The sequence below is a fragment of the Podarcis erhardii genome, assembly GCF_964252035.2.
Source record: "Podarcis erhardii genome assembly, chromosome: 16".
NCBI classification, from domain to species: Eukaryota; Metazoa; Chordata; class Lepidosauria; order Squamata; family Lacertidae; genus Podarcis; species Podarcis erhardii.
In genome coordinates, this window is record NC_138514.1 from 35257158 (window position 1) to 35280804 (window position 23647).

Consider the following 23647-nt stretch of genomic DNA (forward strand, 5'->3'; position numbering starts at 1 on the left):
GAGCTTTCCCTTTTGCAACACTGCTGTAAACACCCTGTTTTTAATCACATGCACAACATGTATTTATCCACCCAACCGAACCATTCTTCCTCCTCCTCCGCACAGAAGAGGCATGCAGATTGCTTCTGCCTATGCATCCGAAAAACATGACCTGAGATTCAGAACGAAACTCACATCCCTCCCGGCCTTACCTATGAAGCACGTGGATTCATCCGCTTCCCCGCCATAAGCGATCTTCTGCCCTTCCAGGAGGCCCATGAGTCTCTTGAAATGGCGTTTGTTCACAATCCTCTCGTAGTCCGGGGATTTCTTCATGTCCTCGCCGTAAAACTCCTGCCAGGGGAGGGTCAACGAGGCCACGTTGGCTCAGGGTGGCTGGGAGGGCTAGCCTCCTGGTTTTTTAAATTTTGTTTTCATTTTATTGACTTTTATATATCTCTATATAAATTGTTATTAGTTTTTTAACCTATCATTTTCAACAATACCTTATTTTCCGGCGTATAAGACGACTGGGCGTATAAGACGACTGGGCGTATAAGACGACTGGGCGTATAAGACGACCCCCCAACTTTTCCAGTTAAAATATTGAGTTTGGGATATACTCGCCGGATAAGACTACCCCTCTTCCAACGCACGCCAAATAAAAATTTTAAAAAACAGTCTCTAGTCCGGCTCGGAAATCCGCTCCACTTTCCAGTGACTGGGGGCGTGGGGGGGGCGTGGGGGGGTCCATTTAAACAGAGGAGCGAGCCGGAGGGCTTCCTCTTTGGCTAGCTTCCTCAGTCGCTAGGACGTCGCTGAACTTCGCTCGGTTATTGCTTTTGTCGGACCTGCTGAAGCATTTTGGGAGGATTTTTAACTGCTTTTTTTTCTCGTGGAATTTGCTAGTGGTCTACTACCGGGAGCACCAGTTCTGTTGCTGGTGATTGTGGGGGCTTCTGGGGCCAATTTCCAGGCGTATTTCTGCTTCATCTAGAGAGCTTGGTGTCCTCTGATTTAATTTGCTGCCGTTTTGTCCTTTGGTGGGGAGTTGCTGCAGGAGCTGCTGCTGTAGCTGGCATATAAGACGACCCCCAACTTTTGAGAAGATTTTCCTGGGTTAAAAAGTAGTCTTATACGCCAGAAAATACAGTAACTAAACATACTTTTATATCTTATACAATTTTTTGACTTCCATCAGTCACATCTGAAAATTTTCCAATCTATTCAATTAATTTACATTTCTGACTTTCACTATTACTTTTAAATCTCATAACTAATATCTCTATTCTTTCTCTATTTTGCAATATTTCATATGTTTCTCCTTACAAAACTTCTTGTAGTCCTAACTAGCCATTTTATTGACTTGTTAACAAGCAAGCAATCAGAAAAGGGTGGACGCAAGGAAAATAAGAGACTCAAAAACTTTAAACCGCAAAGCGTCACAGCCTTGGGGTTCCCAATGCCCTGGCATGACCATTCCAGGTCTTTGGCTTAGAAATGTGATGGAAAAATACAGTCGTACCTTAGATCCCCAACGCCTTGGTACTGGGACGTTTTGGCTCCCGAATGCTGCAAACCCGGAAGTGAGTGTCCCGGTTTGCGAAGGTTCTTTGGAACCCGAACGTCCGACAGGGCTTCCGATTGGCTGCAGGAACTTCCTGCAGCCAATCAGAAGCCGCGCTTTGGTTTCCAAATGTTTCGGAAGTCGAACGGACTTCCGGAACAGATTCCATTCGACTTCCAAGCTATGACTGTAAAGCCATGTACCCTCGATGGCACGAGGCACACTGTGAACACATCTGCCCGATTCTAACACCTCACCTTCAGCGTCTTCTTAACCGTCTCCACTATTTGGTTTTGGATGGACGGGTCGCACAGAATGTAGTCGGGGGCGATGCAGGTCTGTCCGCAATTCATGAATTTCCCCCATGTGATCCGCCTGCAGGGAAAAAGGAGGAAAGAGAGACCTCAGATCTAACGCCATGGACCAGTGTCTTGGGAGAGGTAAACCTTTTCAAAGGGCGGTGGGGAGGGGATTTCACTACTAAATCCCATCTGGGCTACACCAAGACATCGCAGTGTTGAAAGAGAATCAATTGGCAATGTGCAGCCTTCCTAAGTGATCTGATAATTGCTGTTTGGGAGACTGCATCCTTTGGGGTTCCCCAGGACCTCACCCACCCATGACGGCAGAACGTCTGATGCACAACTGCAAAACCAACATGCTCCAACGTCAGGGACGGGGAACCCCAGGTTGAGAGGCCAGTTGTGACATACAAACTCCGGGACAAGGATAACTGTGACTTTAAAGATGAATGGGAACGCTTTACAAAGTACAGTGGTACCTCGGGTTACATACGCTTCGGGTTACATACGCTTCAGGTTACATACGCTTCAGGTTACAAACTCTGCTAACCCAGAAATAGTACCTCAGGTTAAGAACTTTCCTTCAGGATGAGAACAGGAATCATGCAGCGGCAGCAGGAGGCCCCATTAGCTAAAGTGGTGCTTCAGGTTAAGAACAGTTACAGGTTAAGAACAGACCTGCGGAACGAATTAAGTACTTAACCCGAGGTACCACTGTACTTAAAGAAGCAACAAAACGAACTGGACTCCTTGGCAGGTTTTGAAGAAACACTCACAAACTTTTATTTATAACAGTTAATCAGATCTGTAACATGCAGAGAATAACACTTGTTGATAAACCAGAGAGAGGATTTGAGGGAAGTGGGGGGGGGGGGTTATTTTATGGGGAGGGGGGAAATGGGGGGGGGGAATTAAGAATGATATGTTTTCTGATAAAATGTTTTGTTGAAATTAGTTTTGTAGGGAATTGTAGGGAAAGATCTGCCCAAAAAGCTGAAAAACATCTTCATGTAGGCGACAACGGCCGCGAGAGTTCTAATAGTACAAGGATGGCAGACTGAAGAAATCCCAACTAAAGAATCATGGCAAGAAAAATTGATGGACTATGCAGAACTGGAAAAACTGTATTTGAAGACGCAACAGAGCGAACTGGACTCCTTGGCTGGCTTCGAATAAACATTCACTAACTTTTTATTGATGATAATCAGCTAAATAGTCTGAGGATCTATACAACTGTGTAACATGCAGAAAACAGCATTCTCAGAGAAATCAAAGACTGGAACTGAGGGAAGCCGGGGGGGGGGGGAGGGAGGAAAAATGGGGTGTGTGTGAAGATGATATGTTTCTGGATAATATGTTTTGTTTTAATTTTGAATAAAAAAAAGTTAAAAGAAAATAAATTCCTAATAAAAAATACTTTAAAAAAGTAAAGTGAGACCAGTTGTGGGCTTCTGGACTTCCCCATCCATTCCTCCTAACTCTCCTGGGGCCAAACATCCTTTGCTGGAGCCCCCATGAGTGTTTCTTCCTGGCTGGAGTGTAACCTCGAATTTGGATCACGTCTTCTGCTCCCTTGGATGCAGAGAGAGAAAGCGTGTAACCAGAAGCACATAGGTACAAATTCTCCCTCCTGCGCTGCCCACTTCTGGCATGCGTCGAGAGGCCCAAAAAACCTTCCCCACCACAAAAGTCGGCTCAGGTTTCCAGAATGCATCAGCTGTTATTTTATTTGAAAAGGGGAGGAGGAGGGAGAATTTGAACTTTGGCTCCCCTGCTCTCGATTGCTCAATGCAAGCTGGTGATGCAAAATACATCCAAGCAGGTTAGAAGTAAACCAAGGTTCAGGGAAAGAGGCAGCCTATGTCATAACGCTGTGAACACCCATCATTAACCACACATGGAATTTTCTACTGAGCTGGATTCAAGGCTTAGAACGAAGGGCAATTTCTCACATCCCGCAAGCAAAGAGAAGAGGGCTGTTTCACCACTCATAGGGCGAAAGGCCGGGAGCCCAACAGCAGGTGGCGCCAGGGCAAAGCCAACTGATTCTAGTTTTGGGGCCTCCTCATTGCTAAGGAGCTGATAGGCAGGGCCTCCCAGGGGCTGGTTGGAAGCAAGGAGGCAGACAGGAAGAAAAGCCAACAGAGGGCAGGCTGTCTCCAGCGGGGATCTCTCACATCATTCCCTTGCATGGGAGGCTTCTGGCTAAAATCAACCCAGGCCCCAAATATCTGAAAGGCCAGCTCATTCCCTACAGGCCCTCTTGGGTGCAGAGATGAGCAGAGAAACCTCTCTAGATGGAATTGTAAGGAAAAGGAGGGGAATTTCTTCCATATGTGGTGGACTTGTACTAAGGTTAAAGTCTACTGGGATATGATCTATAATGAACTGAAAAAAGGTTTTTAAAAATACCTTTGTTAAAAAACCACAGGTGTTTTTGTTGGGTATAATTGGAGAAGAAATTCCCAAAAAAGATATAAATTTATTTATGTATGCTACCACAGCTACGAGGATACTTTTAGCCCAGAAATGGAAGCAGCAGGAACTTCCAGCACTGGAAGAATGGCAGACTAAAATGATGGAATATGCAGAACTGGCGAAGCTGACGGGGAAGATATGAAACAAACGCGACAAGCTGTTTGAAAAGGACTGGCGTAAATTTATACAATATATGAGAGAACATTGTAAACATTTGAAAACGCTTGCCAGGTTTGAGTTAAAATATTTTGTAATGCTAATTTTTGGAATCTCTTTACAATAAATAAGGCAAATTTTATAAGCATGAAAGAAGGTAAGTAGGTTGATATAGAAATGCTAAGTTGTAAGTGAATATTGATGAAAGCCAAGCAATGGGAGGGAGGGAAAGTTGAGGCTCAGTTTGAGCAAGACTATAGGTGATGTTATGATTTTAAAGGATGGTGACTATGGTAAAAATAATGTAAACTCAATAAAAATTATTATTCAGAAAAAAGAGAGAAGGCTCTCTAGAAAAATAAGAACTGCAGAGTTGGAAGGGACCCCAGGGTCATCTAGTCCAACCCCCTGCAAGGCAGGAATCTCACCTAGATCATACATGACAGAAGGCCATTCGACATCTGGGGCTGCATTAAGCAGAGCCAGGGCTTTTTCGGCTGTGGCTCCGATCTGGTGGAACGCTCTGTCACAGGAGACTAGAGCCCTGTGGGACTTGACATCTTTCCACAGGGCCTGCAAGACAGAGCTGTTCCATCAGGCCTTTGGCCAGGGCACAGTCTGACCCCCTCCTTTGGTAATCCTCACAGAACTCTAGCCCAATGGTTGCCATTAATTTGATTCTGAATTGATTTTAGAATGTACAATATTCCAATTAATTGATTATGATTTTATGTAAACTGTGTTATTTTTACTGTTGTTAGCCGCTCTGAGCCCAGCTTTGGCTGGGGAGGGTAGGCTATATTATTATTATTATTATTATTATTATTATTATTATTATTATTTTACAGTGGTACCTCAGGTGAAGTACTTAATTCGTTCTGGAGGTCCGTTCTTAACCTGAAACTGCTCTTAACCTGGAGCACCACTTTAGCTAATGGGGCCTCCTGCTGCCGCCACGCGATTTCTATTCTCATCCTGAAGCAAAGTTCTTAACCTGAGGTACTATTTCTGGGTCAGCGGAGTCTGTAACCTGACGCATATGTAACCTAAAGCGTATGTAACCCAAAGTACCACTGTATAACAATTATAACAATTATAATTATAATTATTATAATATTATAATATATATATATTATAATATATAATATTATTATTATTATCTCCATAAAAACCTCCAAAGAAGGGGAGTTCACAACTTCCTGAGGGAGACCATTCCAGTGTTGAATAGCCCTTGCAGTCAGAAAGTTCTTCCAGATGTTTAGTCAGAACCTCCCTTCTTGGATCCATTGGTCCAATCCTGCCTTCCACAGCAGGAGAAAACAAACTCAAGCCGCCTTCCATGTGACAAGCTTTGAGATCAAAGCTTTCCAAACTCATTAGTGTGTTGGCTGCAGTGTGTAGGCGGGCCATGCAACTGCGCTCCACCCGGGGCTGGAAAGGGATTAGATTAATCTCCGGTTCGCTAGTAAAACTGAATTACTGTGTGGCAAAATGATGTGCGTCTATAAAGTGTGTCAAAGCATAAAGCTTGGAAAGCTCTGCATTAGATATTGGAAGCTCCACCTTGTCAATAGACTTCTTAAATTGGGGTGCCCTAGATTTGGACACAGGGACGCGGATAGTGCTGTGCAATAAACCACAAAGTAGGACTTGCTGATCAGAAGGTCGGCGGTTCGAATCCCCGTGACGGGGTGAGCTCCCGTTGCTCGGTCCCTGCTCCTGCCAACCTAGCAGTTCAAAAGCACGTCAAAGTGCAAGTAGATAAATAGGTACCGCTCCAGCGGGAAGGTAAACAGCATTTCCGTGCGCTGCTCTGGTTCGCCAAAAGCGGCTTAGTCATGCTGGCCACATGACCCGGAAGCTGTACGCCGGCTCCCTCGGCCAGTAAAGTGAGATGAGCGCCGCAACCCCAGAGTCGGTCATGACTGGACCTAATGTCAGGGGTCCCTTTACCTTTACCTAGATTTGGACACAGGACTCCAGGTGTGGTCTGACCAAGGCAGAAGAGAAAGGTAACACTGATTTCCCTAGATGTGGATACTAGACTTCTTTTGATGAAGCCTAGAATAGCATTAGCCTTTTTTGCTGCTGCATCACACAGTGGACTCAGCTTGGGGTCCACTAAGACCCCGAGATCTTGGTCGTTCCTCCACCCACAGAGCCTTGACGGGTGGCGGCTCAGCGGGAGAGGGACTTCTTTGCAGCGGCCCCTAAGCTGTGGAACACCCACTCCACAGAGGTCTACCTGGCACCTTCATTATACAGCTTTCAGAAAACGCTGAAGATGCTCCTCTTTAATCTGCTTTTTTGACGCCTGAGTCGCCTGATTTTAGGACCCACCTTCTATCTTATGGTTGCAAATAAATTTAAGAACTATTTGAATAAATACTGTAATATAAAAAATTAGAAGTTACTTGAAAGTACCAAATAGGCCTAGGATTAAATTAGGATTTAATTAAATAAATGGGATTTAGAACAGTAAGAAAAGTGAATTAGACAGACAAAAGTTGGAAATATTTTTGTTTAAAAATGATATTGGAAAGCTGTTACATGCAGATACAAGGAAATTCTGAAGGAAGGGACTTGAGGAAGTCGATCTATAATGTAAACAAAATTGGATATGGGATTAAGATTACATTTTTATTATTACTGTTGTGGTTTTGTATTGTATTGTTTTTTCTTTGGTATGCTTTTTTGTTTTTGTTTTTCTTTTTTGTTAATCTTGTATGTGTTATAATTGTGACAATTTAATTAAAAAATTGAATATATATATATATATATATATATATATATATATATATTTGCTTTCGTAGATTTTCACGGGTACAGGAATGCAGGTTTTGGTGTCCTCGGGTGTCTTCCCGTGTAAAAGTTGGGGTGTCTAGGCGACGTTTCGACGAGGTCTCCCACAAAAACTGACACCAGATCCAGAGGCACACAGAACGCCAACACCAATCAACCACACCAGACCCAAACCCAGACCCTCTCCACAGATGAATTACAGACACCATCCAGTAGCCAATCCATGGTGGCACCTCCGGATGCTGCACCCCCCTGCAATCCCTACACAGATCTGGCTGACACAAGCCACAAAACCACAGCTCGCCCCTATACACGAAGCCAAGCCAGAGCACAACTAAGTACAGTACAGCCATCTTCTCAGGAAAACTCTTCACAAAGTTCAAGAGGTCAAGACACAAAGACTTTAACAACTAATCCACACCTAATGACCCACCTAAGTGGTACTCAGGATATCACTCAAGAAATCACTCAAGATATCTCTCAAGTAATTAAGGAACAAAAGAAGAAAAGGCACACTAGCCTGGGAACTTCCTCTCTGCCCAGAACATTGGAGGCTATACACCACACCCCCTCTACAGTATTTATAGGAACTCAAACACTGAGATCCTGCTCTGTTCCAGTAACAAGAAGCCGAAAGCACCAGCCTGAAGATGACGAGTGAGACCTCGTCGAAACGTCGCCTAGACACCCCAACTTTTACACGGGAAGACACCCGAGGACACCAAAACCTGCATATATATATATATATATATATATATATTCTATATATATATATCTTATGGTTGCAAGCTGTTTTACATGGTGTGTGTTTTTTCCATTAAAAAGAAAAAGTCTAATGCCCTGTGGGTTCTCTTTGGGAGAAGAAAAGGCTCAGGAGAAAACCCTACACAAATCCCTAAGATGGTTTGAGGGTGCCTTGTGCGTCTCCTTCTGACAACTCCTTCTGGCAAGCTGGTGCCAAACATCTTGCTCTGCTTTACTTTGGACCACATCAGCGAGGGCGAGGGGGGGTGTCTTGTCATCTGGGCAGCCCAGCACCCCCAGACACACTACCCAGACTTGCACCCCAGAGAGCGCACCAACTGGAGAACAGCCTTTGCCAAAGCTAGACAGGTGACTGGGAGCGGCCGCCGAGACCACATAACACTGGTCTTGAAAATCCTACATTGGCTCCCAGGACGTTTCCAAGCACAATTCAAAGTGTTGGTGTTGACCTTTAAAGCCCTAAATGGCCTCGGTCCAGTATACCTGAAGGAGCGTCTCCACCGCCATCGTTCTGCCCAGACGCTGAGGTCCAGCACCAAGGGCCTTCTGGCGGTTCCCTCACTACGAGAAGCAAAGCTATAGGGAACCAGGCAGAGGGCCTTCTTGGTAGTGGCACCCGTCCTGTGGAATGCCCTCCCATCAGATGTCTACCTGACATTTAGAAGACATCTGAAGGTAGCCCTGTTCAGGGAAGTTTTTAATGTGTGACATTTTAATGTATTTTTAATCTTTGTTGGAAGCCATCCAGAGTGGCTGGGGAAACCCAGCCAGATGGGCGGAGTACAAATAATAAATTATTATTATTATTAAAAGGTGTCATGGGCTTTGAAGACACTCGAACTCAGGACGCAAGGGAGAAACGAGCTAAGAGGAAGGCACCTTTGGCAAACCTTCACCGTGATGAACTCCCGCCCGGAAACCAATGTCCCCACTGTGGAAGGACGTGTGGGTCCAGAACTGGCCTCCACAGTCACTTATGGACTCATTGTTAAAACCGTGTTTATGGAAGACAGTCTTACTTGGCTAGGAATGATTGCCAAAGAAGATGACAATGACTAATGCAGTGGTTTGACTTCACCCCCGGAGGCACACTCCACTGTCTCTCAAGACCAGACGGTTGCCAACAGCATTTTAATGCCGCAACCTGCGCTGGGATGTCGGGGTGATGGCTGGGTAATAAACAAATTAGAAATAATAAAGTAAACTGGAATTGCCCAAGAAAGATGTAAGACTGTTTTTGTATGCCACAACTGCAGCTAGAATTTTGCTGGCTAAAAATTGGAAACTACAAGAAGTACCGACAGTGGAGGAATGGCAGATGAAGATGACGGATTTTTGGGAGCTAGCCGACCAGACCAGAAGAGTCCGTGACCAGAGGGAGGAGGAACATCAAGAGGAATGGAAAAAATTTAAAGACTATTTAGCTAAATATGTTAAGATACCATAAACAGAACTACCTGTGAGTACCAAACAGGCCTAGGACTGAAATATGTGGTGTGGTAAAATACTAAGTTAAAGTTAAAATGAAAAGAAAGATGTGAATTGCCCAAGTAACAAGCTACAATGGAATTGCCCAAGCTACAATGGACTACACAGAAACTCAGCTAAGGGGAATCTGAGGAAGTCATTTAACAATGTGAACAAAAATGGAACTATCAGATTTTGGATAAGTGTGTGTTTGTTTATGTTTTTTGTTTGTTATATATTTGGAAAACTAATAATTTTTTTTTGAAAAAATATATATAGCTATGGTTTTCCCAGTAGTGATGTATGGAAGTGAAAGCTGGACCATAAAGAAGGCTGATCACTGAAGAATTGATGCTTTTGAATTATGGTGCTGGAGGAGACTCTTGAAAGTCCCATGGACTGCAAGAAGATCAAACCTCTCCATTCTGAAGGAAATCAGCCCTGAGTGCTCACTGGAAGGACAGATCCTGAAGCTGAGGCTCCAATATTTTGGCCACCTCATGAGAAGAGAAGACTCCCTGGAAAAGACCCTGATGTTGGGAAAGATGGAGGGCACAAGGAGAAGGGGACGACAGAGGACAAGATGGTTGGATGGTGTTCTCGAAGCGACCAGCATGAGTTTGAGCAAACTGGGGGAGGCAGTGGAAGACAGGGGGGCCTGGCGTGCTCTGGTCCAGGGGGTCACAAAGAGTCGGACACAACTAAACAACAACAACAAATGCAGGTGGGCTGTGAATGGACCCTGACCTGCAGAACCATGACAGCCCTGGCTCGAGCACAGAGCGACCCGTTGCAGAGCTCACCTGCACGCCATGTCGATATCGCAGTTTTTGTCGATGTAACAAGGGCTCTTCCCTCCCAGCTCGAGAGTGACAGGCGTCAGGTTCTTGGCGGCAGCCTCCATGACGATTTTCCCCACGGTGCTGTTGCCTGTGTAGAGGATGTGGTCAAACCGCTGCTTCAGAAGCTCTGTGGTCTCTGGAATCCCTCCGTTGACAACCGGGAACAACTCCTGGTAGGGAACGCAGAACAGAAGCGTGGCTTAGAACAGCTCAACTCCCATAAGAGTGAGGGGAGCGGGTGGGGAAATAAAGTTCACATCGCTTTTAGTTGGAATTTAGGGACAGTGCCAGGTTGGGATTTGATTTCGTTTGCGCTGAAAGGCATACACGATTTGCATTTCCAGAAGCAGAAGCGCAAGACGCCAGATTGTGAAATGAGCATCGTCCATGGAAATGCACAGCCCGGGGCAAAGCGTGCAGAGAAATGCATATGAATAACATGCAAAACACCTGGATCAGATTTGGGAAAGCTGGTTTGCAAAAATGGGGGTATTCGGACAAATTGCATATCAAAATGTGCACAGGAGGTAGAATTTAAGAGTCAAATGCTAACGAATCTTCGTGCACTTTTAGAACAAACGAACTCTTGGAGAAATGTAGAGAACTGAATATGCAATTTTCTCATTTGCTGATGCTTTGTTAATAAACATCTACCAGCAACAGATGTGCTAATTGGCAGTTAATTTCTATTTCACGTTGTTCAAGCAAGAGCAGCGATAAGCAGAACGCCAAGTGCAGAGTACATTCCAGCGTGTTGGAAACTGCTTTTGGAGCTCCGTACGGTAGACACAAACAAAAGACAAAATAAAATATGAGACTGTTGGATTTTGAAGCCTGACCTCAGCATAAGACGCATCCAGATCAGCTAGTCAAACCGGATCATCAAACCGGTTGCAGCTTTTTAGCAACCTACGCCAAAGTGCACCTGCCTCCGGCTTCACGGTCCTAAGTACCTGTTTAAAGACAGGGCTGGGAAACTGTTTCTCAGCCCAAGGTTCTCATTCCCTCCCAGGCAACAACCCAGGGGGCGCACACCAAAAGAGCTGGGCAGGAGAAAGAGGGAAAGCAGAGAAACGGCAGAGATCCTCCTCTTTGGTTCAGGGGGCTGTGTTGCAACTGTGCAGAAGGTCAGAGGTTTCCAAACAGCAAGAGGCTTTATCACAGCCCAGGGGCACATCCCAGCCAGGACCGGAACGAGGGGGCCAAGCATGACTTCGGGAAGATCCCGGGGGCCATACAGAGAGCACTGTGGGCCAGATTTTGCCCCTGAGTCCTAGGCTCCCCACCCGTGGCTTAAAACGGCAGCTGTTTACAAAGGCTGTCAAGGCGAGCGTTTGGAGGCTCATTAATCTTGGCGCTATTCCCTCTAGAGTTGTTATTCAAACTGTCGTTTTGCTATTCAATTGTTTCTTCCTGGTTTCATGTTGCTAATGCTGCTACAGGCTGCTATCTTATGTACTGTTTTGCTATCACTAGGAGCAGATGGTTTTACACGGGACAGCGGGTGTGGAAAGGCTTCTTTCAGAGGTTTTAAACTCCACCCTCCCTTTTCTTCTTCTTTCTTTGTAAAAAAAGGTTGTTACCAAAATGGTTTTTCAGAGGTTTTAAGGGGATTCTGCTATTGGCATGTTTGCCGCCTTTGGGAGGAAGAACGGGGAAATAAGTTGAATAAATATATTGCACAATGTTGCATTTAGGGGACAACACACCGAGTTCCTTTTTCCAGAGAGAGGAGGGGAAGGGGGGGGGAAAGGCAGGACATTTAAGTTAATAAAATAATAACTATAAGCAAATAAAACAGAAGTATGCTTTTGGGGGGAAGAGTATGTAATAATTACATATGTAATAACTAGTATTATTATACTATTTGCTGGACTTCGGCGCTCTCTGATGGGGCCAATTTAAACTGTGCTGGAGAAGAGGTGGGAATGTCTCCCGGCGCAGACTGTGGCAGCCTTCGTCAACCCGGCGCCCTCCAAATATTGCCGAACTACAACTCCCACCAGGCACGGCCGCAATGGTGGCTGGGAGTTGCAGTATGGCAAAACATCTGGAGGATGTGGAGCGTTATGGCAGCGTCACTTTTCCCCTAGCGAAGAATTTGCAACGGTCAACATGCAGAATTTAAGCCCTTAACAAAACAAAACACAGAACACGCACTGATCCACCTGCAGAGAAATTAAGCGCTTCTGGATCACAAATTTGACGCCAAGCCAGGAGATTGTGCCTACCTTGTCCAGGTACTGAGGGAGGATTTCTTCGAAGAGCTTGGCCGTGTGTTCGCTGACCTCGGACGGCTTAAGCACGACAGCGTTCCCTGGAAGATTTGAGGAAGGGGAGATATGTTCAAAAGTGCAGGAAGAGGAAAAGGGGGAGCGGTTGGCTGCTAGTCGCGATGGCTGTGTTATACCCCAAAGGCTGTGTTATACCCCAAAGGCCCCTGAATACCAGCCGCTGGGGAACACAAGGAGGACAGAGGGCCTGCTGAGCTCAGCTTGGGAAGCTGCCTTAGACCGAGCAATACCACTGGCCTATCTAGCCCAGTATTGTCGACACGGGCCGGCAGCAGCTCTCAGACACAGGACAATTCCCAGCTGCAACTGGTGATACTGGAGTTGGAACCTGGGACCTTCTGCAGGCCAGACAGGAGCTCTGCCACTGCCCTACGTCCCTACCTAAGCAAGGAGGCCAGGGCGAGGTGGTTCTTTGGCGTGATCCAGCGGCCAGGCTCTGGAGAAAAGTGTAGTGATCAGGTGGGATTGCTATGAGGAATTATAACAAATATAGAGTAAGCCATATGTGTCAGCAATGAAAGCATTGCGTTGACTGGGTTTAAACTATTTTGATATGATTCTTGATCAATCCACATCACTGCATCCCTGTTCCATTTCTCTTGCTTCAGAAGTCACATACACAGCCCAGTTGCTTAGTCAGGCAGGCTCCTGGGTAATTAAAGATAGTGGGCAAGCTTCTTTGAACATATCTTTCTGATATGTTAATCTTAGGATGTTAATCTTAGGGCCAGGAAACAGATCTCACATGAAGGTGATAATGATTGCTTGTTTATCACCTCCGGGGTTGCCAAATGTCCTCTTTTGTAGTTCTGTTATTTGTTTACCCCAGAAATATGTGTGCTTAATTAGTTTAACTTGTCCCCACGTGGGGTTTGTTGAAATGCTCAGAAGAAATCTGATTGGTTCTTACGAACACTCTGTAAAAAGTTATTTTGTGAATAAAACGACCTGGGCCAGGGGCTAGAGAGAGACACAGACAGAGAGATTATTATACGCACCCTTCCCAGAGTTTTGCTGGTTCAAGCCTCTGTGTGTATTCTTATTAATCAGAGTTCAATCCTTCCTTTACTTTGGGAATGCCTCAAAAAGGAGACCCCCACCTGGGTTTTCAGGGAAAGCGGTTTCGTGGGCTGCAAACACCGCAGGACCACAGCTCAGGCAGGACCGCAGGAGTCGGGAGAGAGAATGATGGCTGCAATCGTAAACCCACTTACCTGTGGATCGGCCCCACTGAACTGAGCGAGTCTTTATCCCTGCAAGCCTTCTCTTGCCTCCTGTTCGGACCGAGCTTTTCCCAGCGCTGTGGTTTTCGTGCCTCCAAACAGCTCTCTGTCCTCATGAGGACTAGAAACAGCCCCCCTCCTCCCGTGCCTGGGATTGAAAAGATTCTCTACCCCCTGCACCGCACCGACGGAAGAATCGCCCACTTACCTGCGGCGATGGCCCCAATGAGTGGCTGTATGACGAGGATGAAAGGGTAGTTCCATGCCCCGATGACCAGGACCACGCCCAGCGGCTCACGGTGGATGTAGGTCTCGTCAGTCATCGTCATAATGCTCTTCTCCACGTACTGAGGGGCAGCCCATTCAGGGAGTTTGTCCACCATCAGAGCAATCTCCCCCAGAGCGCCCATAATCTCGTAGCTGAAAGCGTTGAGCTCGTTCTGTCCGGGACCCAAGAAGAGGTGGCATGTATTAAGAAGGATCGGCGACCACAATAATCTCGTGAATTTCATCGTATTACTAATAATTATAGGAATAGTAAACCAGCAACCAAGCCACATATTGTTTTATTTCTTAAATCTATACCCCAAGCCTTCCTCCCAAAGGAGACCAGAGCAGCATTAATATTAGTATTATTTATTATATTATTTGCTTATTATTATTATTTTTACCACCCAGTAAAGGTAAAGGTAAAGGGGCCCCTGACCATTAGGTCCAGTCGTGGCCGACTCTGGGGTTGCGGCGCTCATCTCGCTTTATTGGCTGAGGGAGCCGCCATACAGCTTCCGGGTCATGTGGCCAGCAGGACTAAGCCGCTTCTGGCGAACCAGAGCAGCGCATGAAATGCTGTTTAACTTCCCGCCAGAGAGGTACCTATTTATCTACTTGCACTTTGACATGCTTTGGAACTGCTAGGTTGGCAGGAGCAGGGATCGAGCAACGGGAGCTAACCCCATTGTGGGGATTCGAACCGCCGACCTTCTAATCGGCAAGTCCTAGGCTCTGTGGTTTAACCCACAGCACCACCCGCGTCCCTACTAGCCAGTAACCAAGCCCAAAGAAGAAAGGGGAGGATCAATAACATGGGATGGGGGACACCTGGCTTCACAGCCGTGCATGTGAAAAGGATCTAGGGGTTTTAGTGGACCACAAGCTGAACATGAGCCCACTGTGTGATGCAGCAGCAAAAAAGGCTAATGCTATTCCTGACTGCATCAACTGAAGTCTAGTGTCCAGACCAAGGGAAGGAATGGTACTGCTCTCTTCTGCCTTGGTCAGAAAACACCTGGAAGACTGTGTCCAGTTCTGGGCACCCCAATTTAAGTAGGATGTTGACAAGCTGGAAGGTGGGCAGAGGAGGGTGACCAAGGAGATTGAGGGTCTGGAAACCAAGCCTGATGAGGAAGTTGGGGATGTTTAGCCTAAGGTTACCAGATTTCTTCAATGAATCCAGGGTCACTTTTCAACTTCCATGGATTTTGTATGGGGAATGATTTGTAAATCTGGGGACTGTCCCCGGGAAACAGGGACATCTGGTGACCTTAGTTTAGCCTGGAAAAGAGGAGACTGGGAGGAGATATGATACTCCCTGCATCCCCAAATATTATAGTAATTTTGGAACAGATGAAGTTTCCAATTTGTCTTCAAGGGAAAGCCCCATGTGGAGAGCCTTGCAGCAGCCCGATCTTGAGGTTGTTCTTGTTATAATTCCCCCCCCCCAAAAAAATATTGGTTTTCTCTTATAATACATAAACATAAACACAGAAAAAAACATTACATTTAACACAACATAAAAACCTAACAACAATAGAAACGCAAAAGATAAAAGTAGAATTTTTTCTTCTTATTATACCCTGGTATATTTACATTGTTAGAAGACTTCCTCGACACCTTCCAATCTGAATTCCATCATAACACATATTTAGCTGTTCCCAATTTAATATCTGTAACATCAATATCCTCTTTCATTCTTGTTGTAAATTATTACCTGCCCTTCACCCCAACGACAACTTCCAGACTGGATTGCTGCAATGAGCCCCATGCAGGGCTGCCCTCAAAGAGAACTTGGAAACACCAACTGGTCCAAAATTATGATGATTATTTTAATTTATTCCCCGTCCTGCACTCCAAGGCGCTAGGGCAGGTGAGCAACACCTTGGAACACAGAACAGTTTAAAAACTTACAATAAAAAAGTACAATCATAGAAAATAGGGGGGTCCCTAAACATTCCCCCCCCAGGGCCCTGTTGCCAGAGAGTCCTGGCCTTAGATTTCCCCCCACCCCACATACAATTAATAGAACGGTAGAATTGGAAGGGACCCCCAGAGGCCATCCAGCCCAACCCCCTGAAATGCAGGAATCACAGCTACAGAATCCCCAACAGGCGCTACAGGAAGACACGGCCAGCGCGCAACAGACCTTGTGGAGGTCTGCCATGAGGGCTGCCGCGATTTCTTTCTCCTTCTCCTTTATCATCTTCTTGAGGGCCAATAGCTGCTGGATTCTGAACTCCAAGGGCCGCGTCTTCCCTGTGTTGAAAGCCGCCCGGGCCCGCTCCACGGCTAGCTTGATTTTCTCCATGGCTGATGTGAGACACCTGCAGGGGAGACAGAAAGGTTTGGATCTTCTGACGCAGAGGAGGTCCCTTGGAAGCCAACTGCTCAACTTGACACACGCTTCGGAGAGCCTAACCAGAGAGCAAAAGGGAAAAGGGCAGGCTCTCCATTGGCTCGGGGTCAGGAGAACGCCCCATGGCCCCTTCCAAAGCCAAGCTTTGCTCCTGGGTTTACGAGGCTCTGCTCACACCCACTCCTTAATAAATTGAATCCAGGCGGCACACCCTCCCCCTCCTTGCTGGCCCAAACTGGTTTCCCAGCAAAGCTGTGGGTTTAGAATGTCAGAACGACCCAGAAACATTTCACAAGGCACAAGTCAACAAGAGGGCTTATTCATTGCATTAAACTCCCATCTTTTTCTTGCAGGAGTCCGTGATTCACGCCCCCTCCTCAGTTAATCCCTACGACAACTCTGTGAGGCAGGTGAAGACGCTGCAACTGACTCCAAGGTCCCCCAGAAGAGCTTCCCAAGGGAGTGGGGGATTCGAACCCTGATCGCCCAGGTCCTAGTCCGGCGCTCCAACCACTACACCACACTGCCTTCCTTTTTTTTCTTCTTCCAGTAATGTTTATTAAATTTCATACAAAAACATAACTTTAACATAACAAAAAAAGAAAAAACAATAATCAAAGAAAAAGAAAAAAGAAATAAAAGAAATAAAATATTTCAAACCTCACATATACCACCACATACAATAAGACTTAGTTGATTAATTAAAATCCAACTTCATAAACATATTACTTGACTTCCTCTGATCTCTTCCAACTGAATTTCCTTGTAATTAAATGTAGCAGTTTCCAATATCATTATTCCATATAACAATATTCCAGTCATAATCAAATTTCCTAACTTTTCTTATCATACCACCACACTGCCTTCCTGGAGTCCTCCTCCTATGGGGCAGCTCTATAAATTAAGTAGGCAAACAAATATGGGGGAAACCAAATGCTCACTTGGAGCAGGATCTGAAATATTCCTCTTGAAGCTTGATTTATTTTTATTATTATTCTGGATTGTTTGGGTGCTTTAATGTGCTGTAAACTAGGGAAAGCTGTCCCTGGTGAATTCCTGCCTGTCCTGCAGCTGCATAAACGCACATCCACTGCAAGCCCCGCCCCCTCCCCAAACCCCCACGCCTCTCCCTTCCCCCCCTCCCGTGCCCGCCTGGACGCGGCTCCCCAGAGTTGACATCTTTCCCAACCCTTCCAGGCGCGGACTTCCGCCTTCCGGTCCCGAGGCCGACCTCGACCCACTTCCGGTCCCGGACAAGCCCCTCCCCCATCACGTGCGTCTGTTGATTCCCAATGTTGATTTTCCACCCCTCCGCAAAAAAGACTTCACGGAAGCAGCCCCCGCCCCCGCCCCCCATACAGTGCCTTTAAAATCAAGGCAAAATTCATAAAAGCTTCATCAACTGGCATTTATCAATTAGGATTTACTAATTAGTAATGTCAAATAATAATAATAATAATAATTATTATTATTATTAAGAATGCTACAGTTTGTTAAAGGCACGGTGAAATTACGTGCAACCCAAACCTAGCCACGTTTGCCCAGAAGTAAATCTGCCCCCCGTGTTCAATGGAGTTTACGCCCAAATAAGCGTGTCCAAGATGAATCCTAAAAACGAATTTACTTGCGAGTACGCCCCATTGAACAGAGGGGGATTTTTACTTCCCAGTAAAGCGACATAGGGTCGGGTTGAACTGCATCCCTCTCCTCAGGAGGCAAATCACACCCACCCCGCAAAAAAGCCAGCGCAAACCTAGCTATGTCTACTCGGGTGTAAATCCTTTTTAATTAAACGGGGCGGGGGAATAACTCCCAGGCAAGTGGGGTTACGATTGCAGTCAAATATACCTTCCCTGGATAGATGAAAGGTAAAAGTTACACCTTCTCTTCTCCCACTTTGCTCCTGGGTTTCTAACAGCGACCAGACAGGTACGAGATCCACCGGGTTAAGCTTTCCCACTACTCCACGTCAGGCAGTTTTACCCAGTTTTGAGGGCTGTTAAAACTAAGTGAGCAGAGATTGGAAGAGAGGGTGTCAGTTTTAAGAGGGGAGAGCCCAGAGGGAACTCTGAACAACACCCCCCTCCAAAAAAAGAGAATATATGCAACAGGAAAATGTATAGGGTTCCAATGCATATCTTTATGAGGGTGCACCTTATGCCTGAGTAGACCGGGCAAAGTCCACCAGGGTTGGTTTTTCTCCTGCAAAAATGGCTGTGTGGGGAGTGTTGTAAACAAAAATTGCCCTTTTCCCTTATGGGGTATCCAAGAGCCCATTATAGAGTCCTTACGTAGGTTCCCTATTGGTAGGAGAAAATAACAGAGGCCAGCCAGAGAATATTGAGAAGCAAAGCAGCTAGGAAGCCTGATCTTTATTGATCTGTTGCAACAGGGTGCTCCCCTCACCCGCAGGAGAGGAGGGGGGACCCAGAAAAATGGCGTGCAAGGCCTTATAAAGACTTTTGAAATTGCCACCCTGTAGATCAAGACCACCCCCAGAAACATCATACCTACATCACAGAAAAGGCGGTCTAAAACAGAAATTTGAATGTTGTTTTTCCTGTTTGCCAGGTTATCTGATTGCCTTTCCTGATTGTCTTTCCTGATAGTCTGACACCCATTAAGATGCTGATTAATCAATTCCTGAGACAATGGGAAGGCTCCCTCCACCCCACAGGGAAAACATTTGCTCAGTTTAGGAATCAAAATGGTTTCAGGTCGGTCTTCCTGTGCTGATCTATGTACGCGCTTGGTTGGTACACTAATGAACATTACCATATATCTAAGACTTCAAAATTCCTATCACAGGAGAAGCCACACCTGTTGAACTGTGGCCTGTGTTGTGGATGTTCAGGGCAGTTTTTAACTCGAACAAAAGTTGACTTCACTGGACTGTAAATTAAGCAGGCTTCGAGAGAAGCACCCCCTCACCTTTGCTTTACCAGTGCGTAAAAATTAAGTCACGTTCTCACAAGGAAAAAAGCATGTCTGCGTTGTCAGGGCTAAATGTCTGCTTCGGCAGCAAGAACAAGGTGTTTGTGGCCAAGGCTGAGTTTTTCCTGCACAAACGCATTCTTAATGCAGAATAATCATCTGAATCAGAGGATAGTAATCTAAGCAAGCAGGTTTTCCTGACAATACAGTTTCACACTGTAGCAGGAACCCCTCTCCCCAATCATTCAGTTTGTACAAACTTCACACACACATGTGCAAACACACACTACATACGCTACGCTTCTGTTATAAATTCATAGAAAATCAACCATACATCAGATTTGCACTGTTCCACTTTTATTTTACTCCATGAAGGACTACAAAATGGGGAAGGTTTGATACAAGGCAGCCATAATCCCTTGAGCATACCAGCACATCCACAGGAGCCCTGCCCAGTTGCTATGCCAACCCTGATGGTCCTAGACAGAAGACCATCAAGATCACAAAGAACTTGCATATGGGAGTGGATTCAGCACGGACTGGAACAAAGGACAATAATCAGCTCTTCCCTCTGGGGGCAGGAAACTGCAAACTCCCCTCTGTCACCTGGAAAGTACTCATGGGGAGGGGGAAAGGGGGAACCAGCCAGGTGACAGGACACTCAGGTAACCACCACAACTCCTCCCTCAACCCCTCCTTTCTGTGATGTATGTATCTGAGGGGTGGTCTTAGGTTACACCTCTTCTGTGATGTATGTATGATGTTTCTGGGGGTGGTCTTGATCTACAGGGTGGCAATTTCAAAAGTCTTTATAAGGCCATGCAAGTGAGGGGAGCACCCTGTTGCAACAGTTCAATAAAGGCCAAGCCTACAGGCTGCTGTTTTGCTCCAAGTTATCCTGGTTGGTGTCTTTGTTTTTGTCCAAGGGAGCCCTCGGATTTTTCCGGTAACACCACCCTTTTTGTACATCTCTTCACGTGTAAGCAACTTGCCCCTGTATATGCAATCAATACTTTATGCGCCACACCCACCAAATTAAAAATAAAATCACCCCAGCTAATGGATAACCAATGTGGCAAATATCCATTGTCAAAGGTAACAAACAGCCAGATAATGTGGTTGGCGGATTGGGAACGCCAAGAAGAGTATCGGCCATCTGATTAGACTCGCTAACCTTTGCTCGTATTATTTCCTTGATAACACAGCCTGGAATGGCGCCTGCTTTGGTATCCAGCAAGGAAAAAAACACGCACTGGATCATCACATCATTAACACTTTGAATTTCTTGTATTAATGGAAGCTCTCAAAGGGCCTTCTATGTAGCTTTGTGGCTCAGTGTATCCATTGCCTTCCTTCTGGGGGAGACCAGCCTGTCTGGGGAAGCCATGTGGGCCCCAATCCTTCACAAATCATTCCCCAGTTGCACTGCCGCTTTATTGGGCGGGGGGGGGGGGCAGCAGCCTGACAGACCCACACTTTTACTCTTTCAAGCGCTTCGGAATTTTTGGCAATTTTCAGTACCCCAGGACAATATTCTTAATTTCTTTTTAAAGCCATTTTAAGAAATGCAAACATCCATGTAGCTTCACAGATAAAATTGGGAAAGCTGCAAGGAAGAAACAGCAAAATATACGTCACCCAGCCACTACCCTGGTCCACAGAAAGCAATCAAAATACTATGCTCAAAAGGTGCTGTTGGCTGCAGGGATATACGAGCATCTCACGTAAGCAAGCCAAGCCACACAAGAGGAAGACAAACCTCTGTTCCTCAACAAATTTACTAGCCATTTTGCTGCTGGGAGTACAGCAATGGCCCTCCAGATGCTTTAAGACTCCAGCTTCCACCCAGCGCGCGCACACCCCAATTTAGGAATGATGGGTCTGGCAAGATCTGGGGTGTAAACTCTCTGTTCCAGAAACAGCACCAGTTCAGATCCTGAGGATGCAGCAAAAAAACGATACCGTGCTCAGATGACCTGATTGATTCCCTGTTTATAGGGGCAAAAGGTAGCAGCTAAACTTTGCAAGCCTAGGGATGCCTAAAGGTAAAGGGACACCTGACCATTAGGTCCAATCGCGGACGACTCTGGGGTTGCGGCGCTCATCTCGCTTTATTGGCCGGCGTCATGTGGCCATGTGGCCAGAATGACTAAGCCACTTCTGGCGAACCAGAGCAGCACACAGAAGCGCTGTTTACCTTCCCGCAGGAGCGGTACCTATTTATCTACTTGCACTTTGACGTGCTTTCGAACTGCTAGGTTGGCAGGAGCAGGGACCGAGCAACGGGAGCTCACCCCGTCGTGGGGATTCGAACCGCCGACCTTCTGATTGGCAAGTCCTAGGCTCTGTGGTTTAACCCACAGCGCCACCCACGTCCCTGGGATCCCTACTCAGGATCCCTGAGTAGGGATGCCTACTCAGGAGTAAATCTTGCCGCTTACCATGGGCGTAGCCAGGATTTTTGTTGGGGGAGCAGAACCACTGTTTGCTATGTATTTTTATTTATTTAGAGGGGGGCATCTGCCCCTCCCTGCTCCTCCAGCTACGCAGCCTTCTTTCCCCCCAACGGCTTAATAGCACACTCCTGGGCCTGTTTACTCAGGAGTAACTGCCAGTGGGTACACTGGGGCTCAATCCCAGTGCAGGAGCCCATTTCCAGCGAAGGCAGTGGGGTGTTTGCTTCAAGTTCTGGGAAAGAATGGATAGGGACCATTGCAGCTCAGTACTGCCTGCACTGACTGGCAGCAGCTCTCCAGGATTTCAGAGAAGGGGGCATCCCCAGTCTGAGCTGGAGACGCCAGGGACTGAACCTGGGCAGAGCAGGTGCTCAACCACTGCGTTACAGCCCTTCCTCTACAAATAAAACAAGGTTCCAGTCCTCATGGTTGAATTAAACAGAAACCCAGGAAGCTGCCTTAAACTGAGTCGGATCATTGGTCCATCTAGCTCCATAGTGCCCACACTGACTGGCAGCAGCTGCCCAGGGTTTCAGGCAGGGGCACATGCCCACCCTGACTTGATTGAACCCGGGCCCTTTTGCATGCAAAGTAGCTGCTCTGCTGACCCAGCCATTTCTGGAAGGCCCAACCTTGGCATAAGAAACACCCTTCACATAGTAACTCTCTCGTTCTTTCTTGGCTCTGAGTTTTGGCCTTCTAAACAAAAACAAAGTCAACAGAAATCTCTTCCGACCCAAGGTTCCTCTCTCGGATCCGCCCTCCCTCATATTTTGATTCTTTAAAAAAATAATACAAAACCAAACCCGAAACCCAGCTTTGCTAAGTGGAAAGAATTTTCCACCCAGGCAACCACTGCAAGAAAAATAAATCTGACGAGATTCCCCCTTAAATCACACTTCCTGGCCCTTGCAAAACGACCCACAAACCACACAAACAGCAACACTTTCCCTGCTTTATCCAGGCAAACAAACCCTTAATTTTAACATTTGCAGAGAGAGATGAAGGTTACCTTTCAGGCCAGAGCTACTTTTAAGGGCTCGGCTGGGTTCTGTACCAGTCCGTAGAAAACAGACCTAGTTCCTCCACCCCTGACACCAGCCTTGAAAGAAAAGCCTCAGCCCTCCCACTGCAGGAAATTTGGATGCGAGCCCAGGACTGACATCTGTACCGTATTCTCATTAAAACAGCATGCATGGGAAAAAAGAAAAACAGAACGAGGGCAACTCATTTTTCTCCCCACAGTGACGGGGGAAATAGGTACAGTGGTTGTCAATTCTGGCATTCAGAAGTATCACATTCCTGCCTGCCACCTAATTTGGGGGGTTTCCTGGCTGAAAAGTTCGTCCTAAAGTTAAGGGGGCAGCCGAATCCCCACACCTCAAGAGAGGTGATATCACAGGAGTTTAACAAATTATGTCCAGTCTTGGAGAATGCGGATTTTCTTCTTCCTCTCTGGTAATGCTAGAACGTGTGGGACCCAAGGAAGCCGAATGTTGGGAGATGTGGGGCAAGAGAAAAGAAAGTCGTTCTCCACACAGTTCAACTGTGGAACTCACTGCCACAAGATGTAGCTTTAAGAGAGAATTAGACCGATTGGTGGAGGATAAAGACTTATCTTTCAGCGGATACTAGTCATGACGGGTATGTTCTTCCTCCAGAAACAGACACAGCGATTCTTCTGAATACTAGTTGTTGGAAAACAACAGGACGGGAGAGGGCCTAGGTCGCCCGGGGCCTAGTTTGGCACTCT

General features: G+C 46.3%; 1 protein-coding gene across 2 annotated transcripts in view; it reads right to left on the bottom strand.

The window, feature by feature from the left end:
* The window catches only part of ALDH3A2 (aldehyde dehydrogenase 3 family member A2), a 36938-nt gene extending 13898 nt beyond the window's left edge, over positions 1 to 23040 (bottom strand). For both annotated transcript variants that reach the window (XM_081844201.1, XM_081844200.1), the window contains exons 1-7: positions 22907 to 23040; positions 16295 to 16472; positions 14084 to 14315; positions 12590 to 12675; positions 10320 to 10528; positions 1804 to 1921; positions 192 to 333 (exon numbers count right to left, since the gene is read on the bottom strand). In XM_081844201.1, coding sequence (XP_081700327.1) covers positions 192 to 333; positions 1804 to 1921; positions 10320 to 10528; positions 12590 to 12675; positions 14084 to 14315; positions 16295 to 16456 — 949 coding nt within the window. In that variant the 5' untranslated portion in view covers positions 16457 to 16472; positions 22907 to 23040. The remainder of the gene's footprint in view (positions 1 to 191; positions 334 to 1803; positions 1922 to 10319; positions 10529 to 12589; positions 12676 to 14083; positions 14316 to 16294; positions 16473 to 22906) is intronic.
* Between the last annotated feature and the right edge of the window lie 607 nt (positions 23041 to 23647).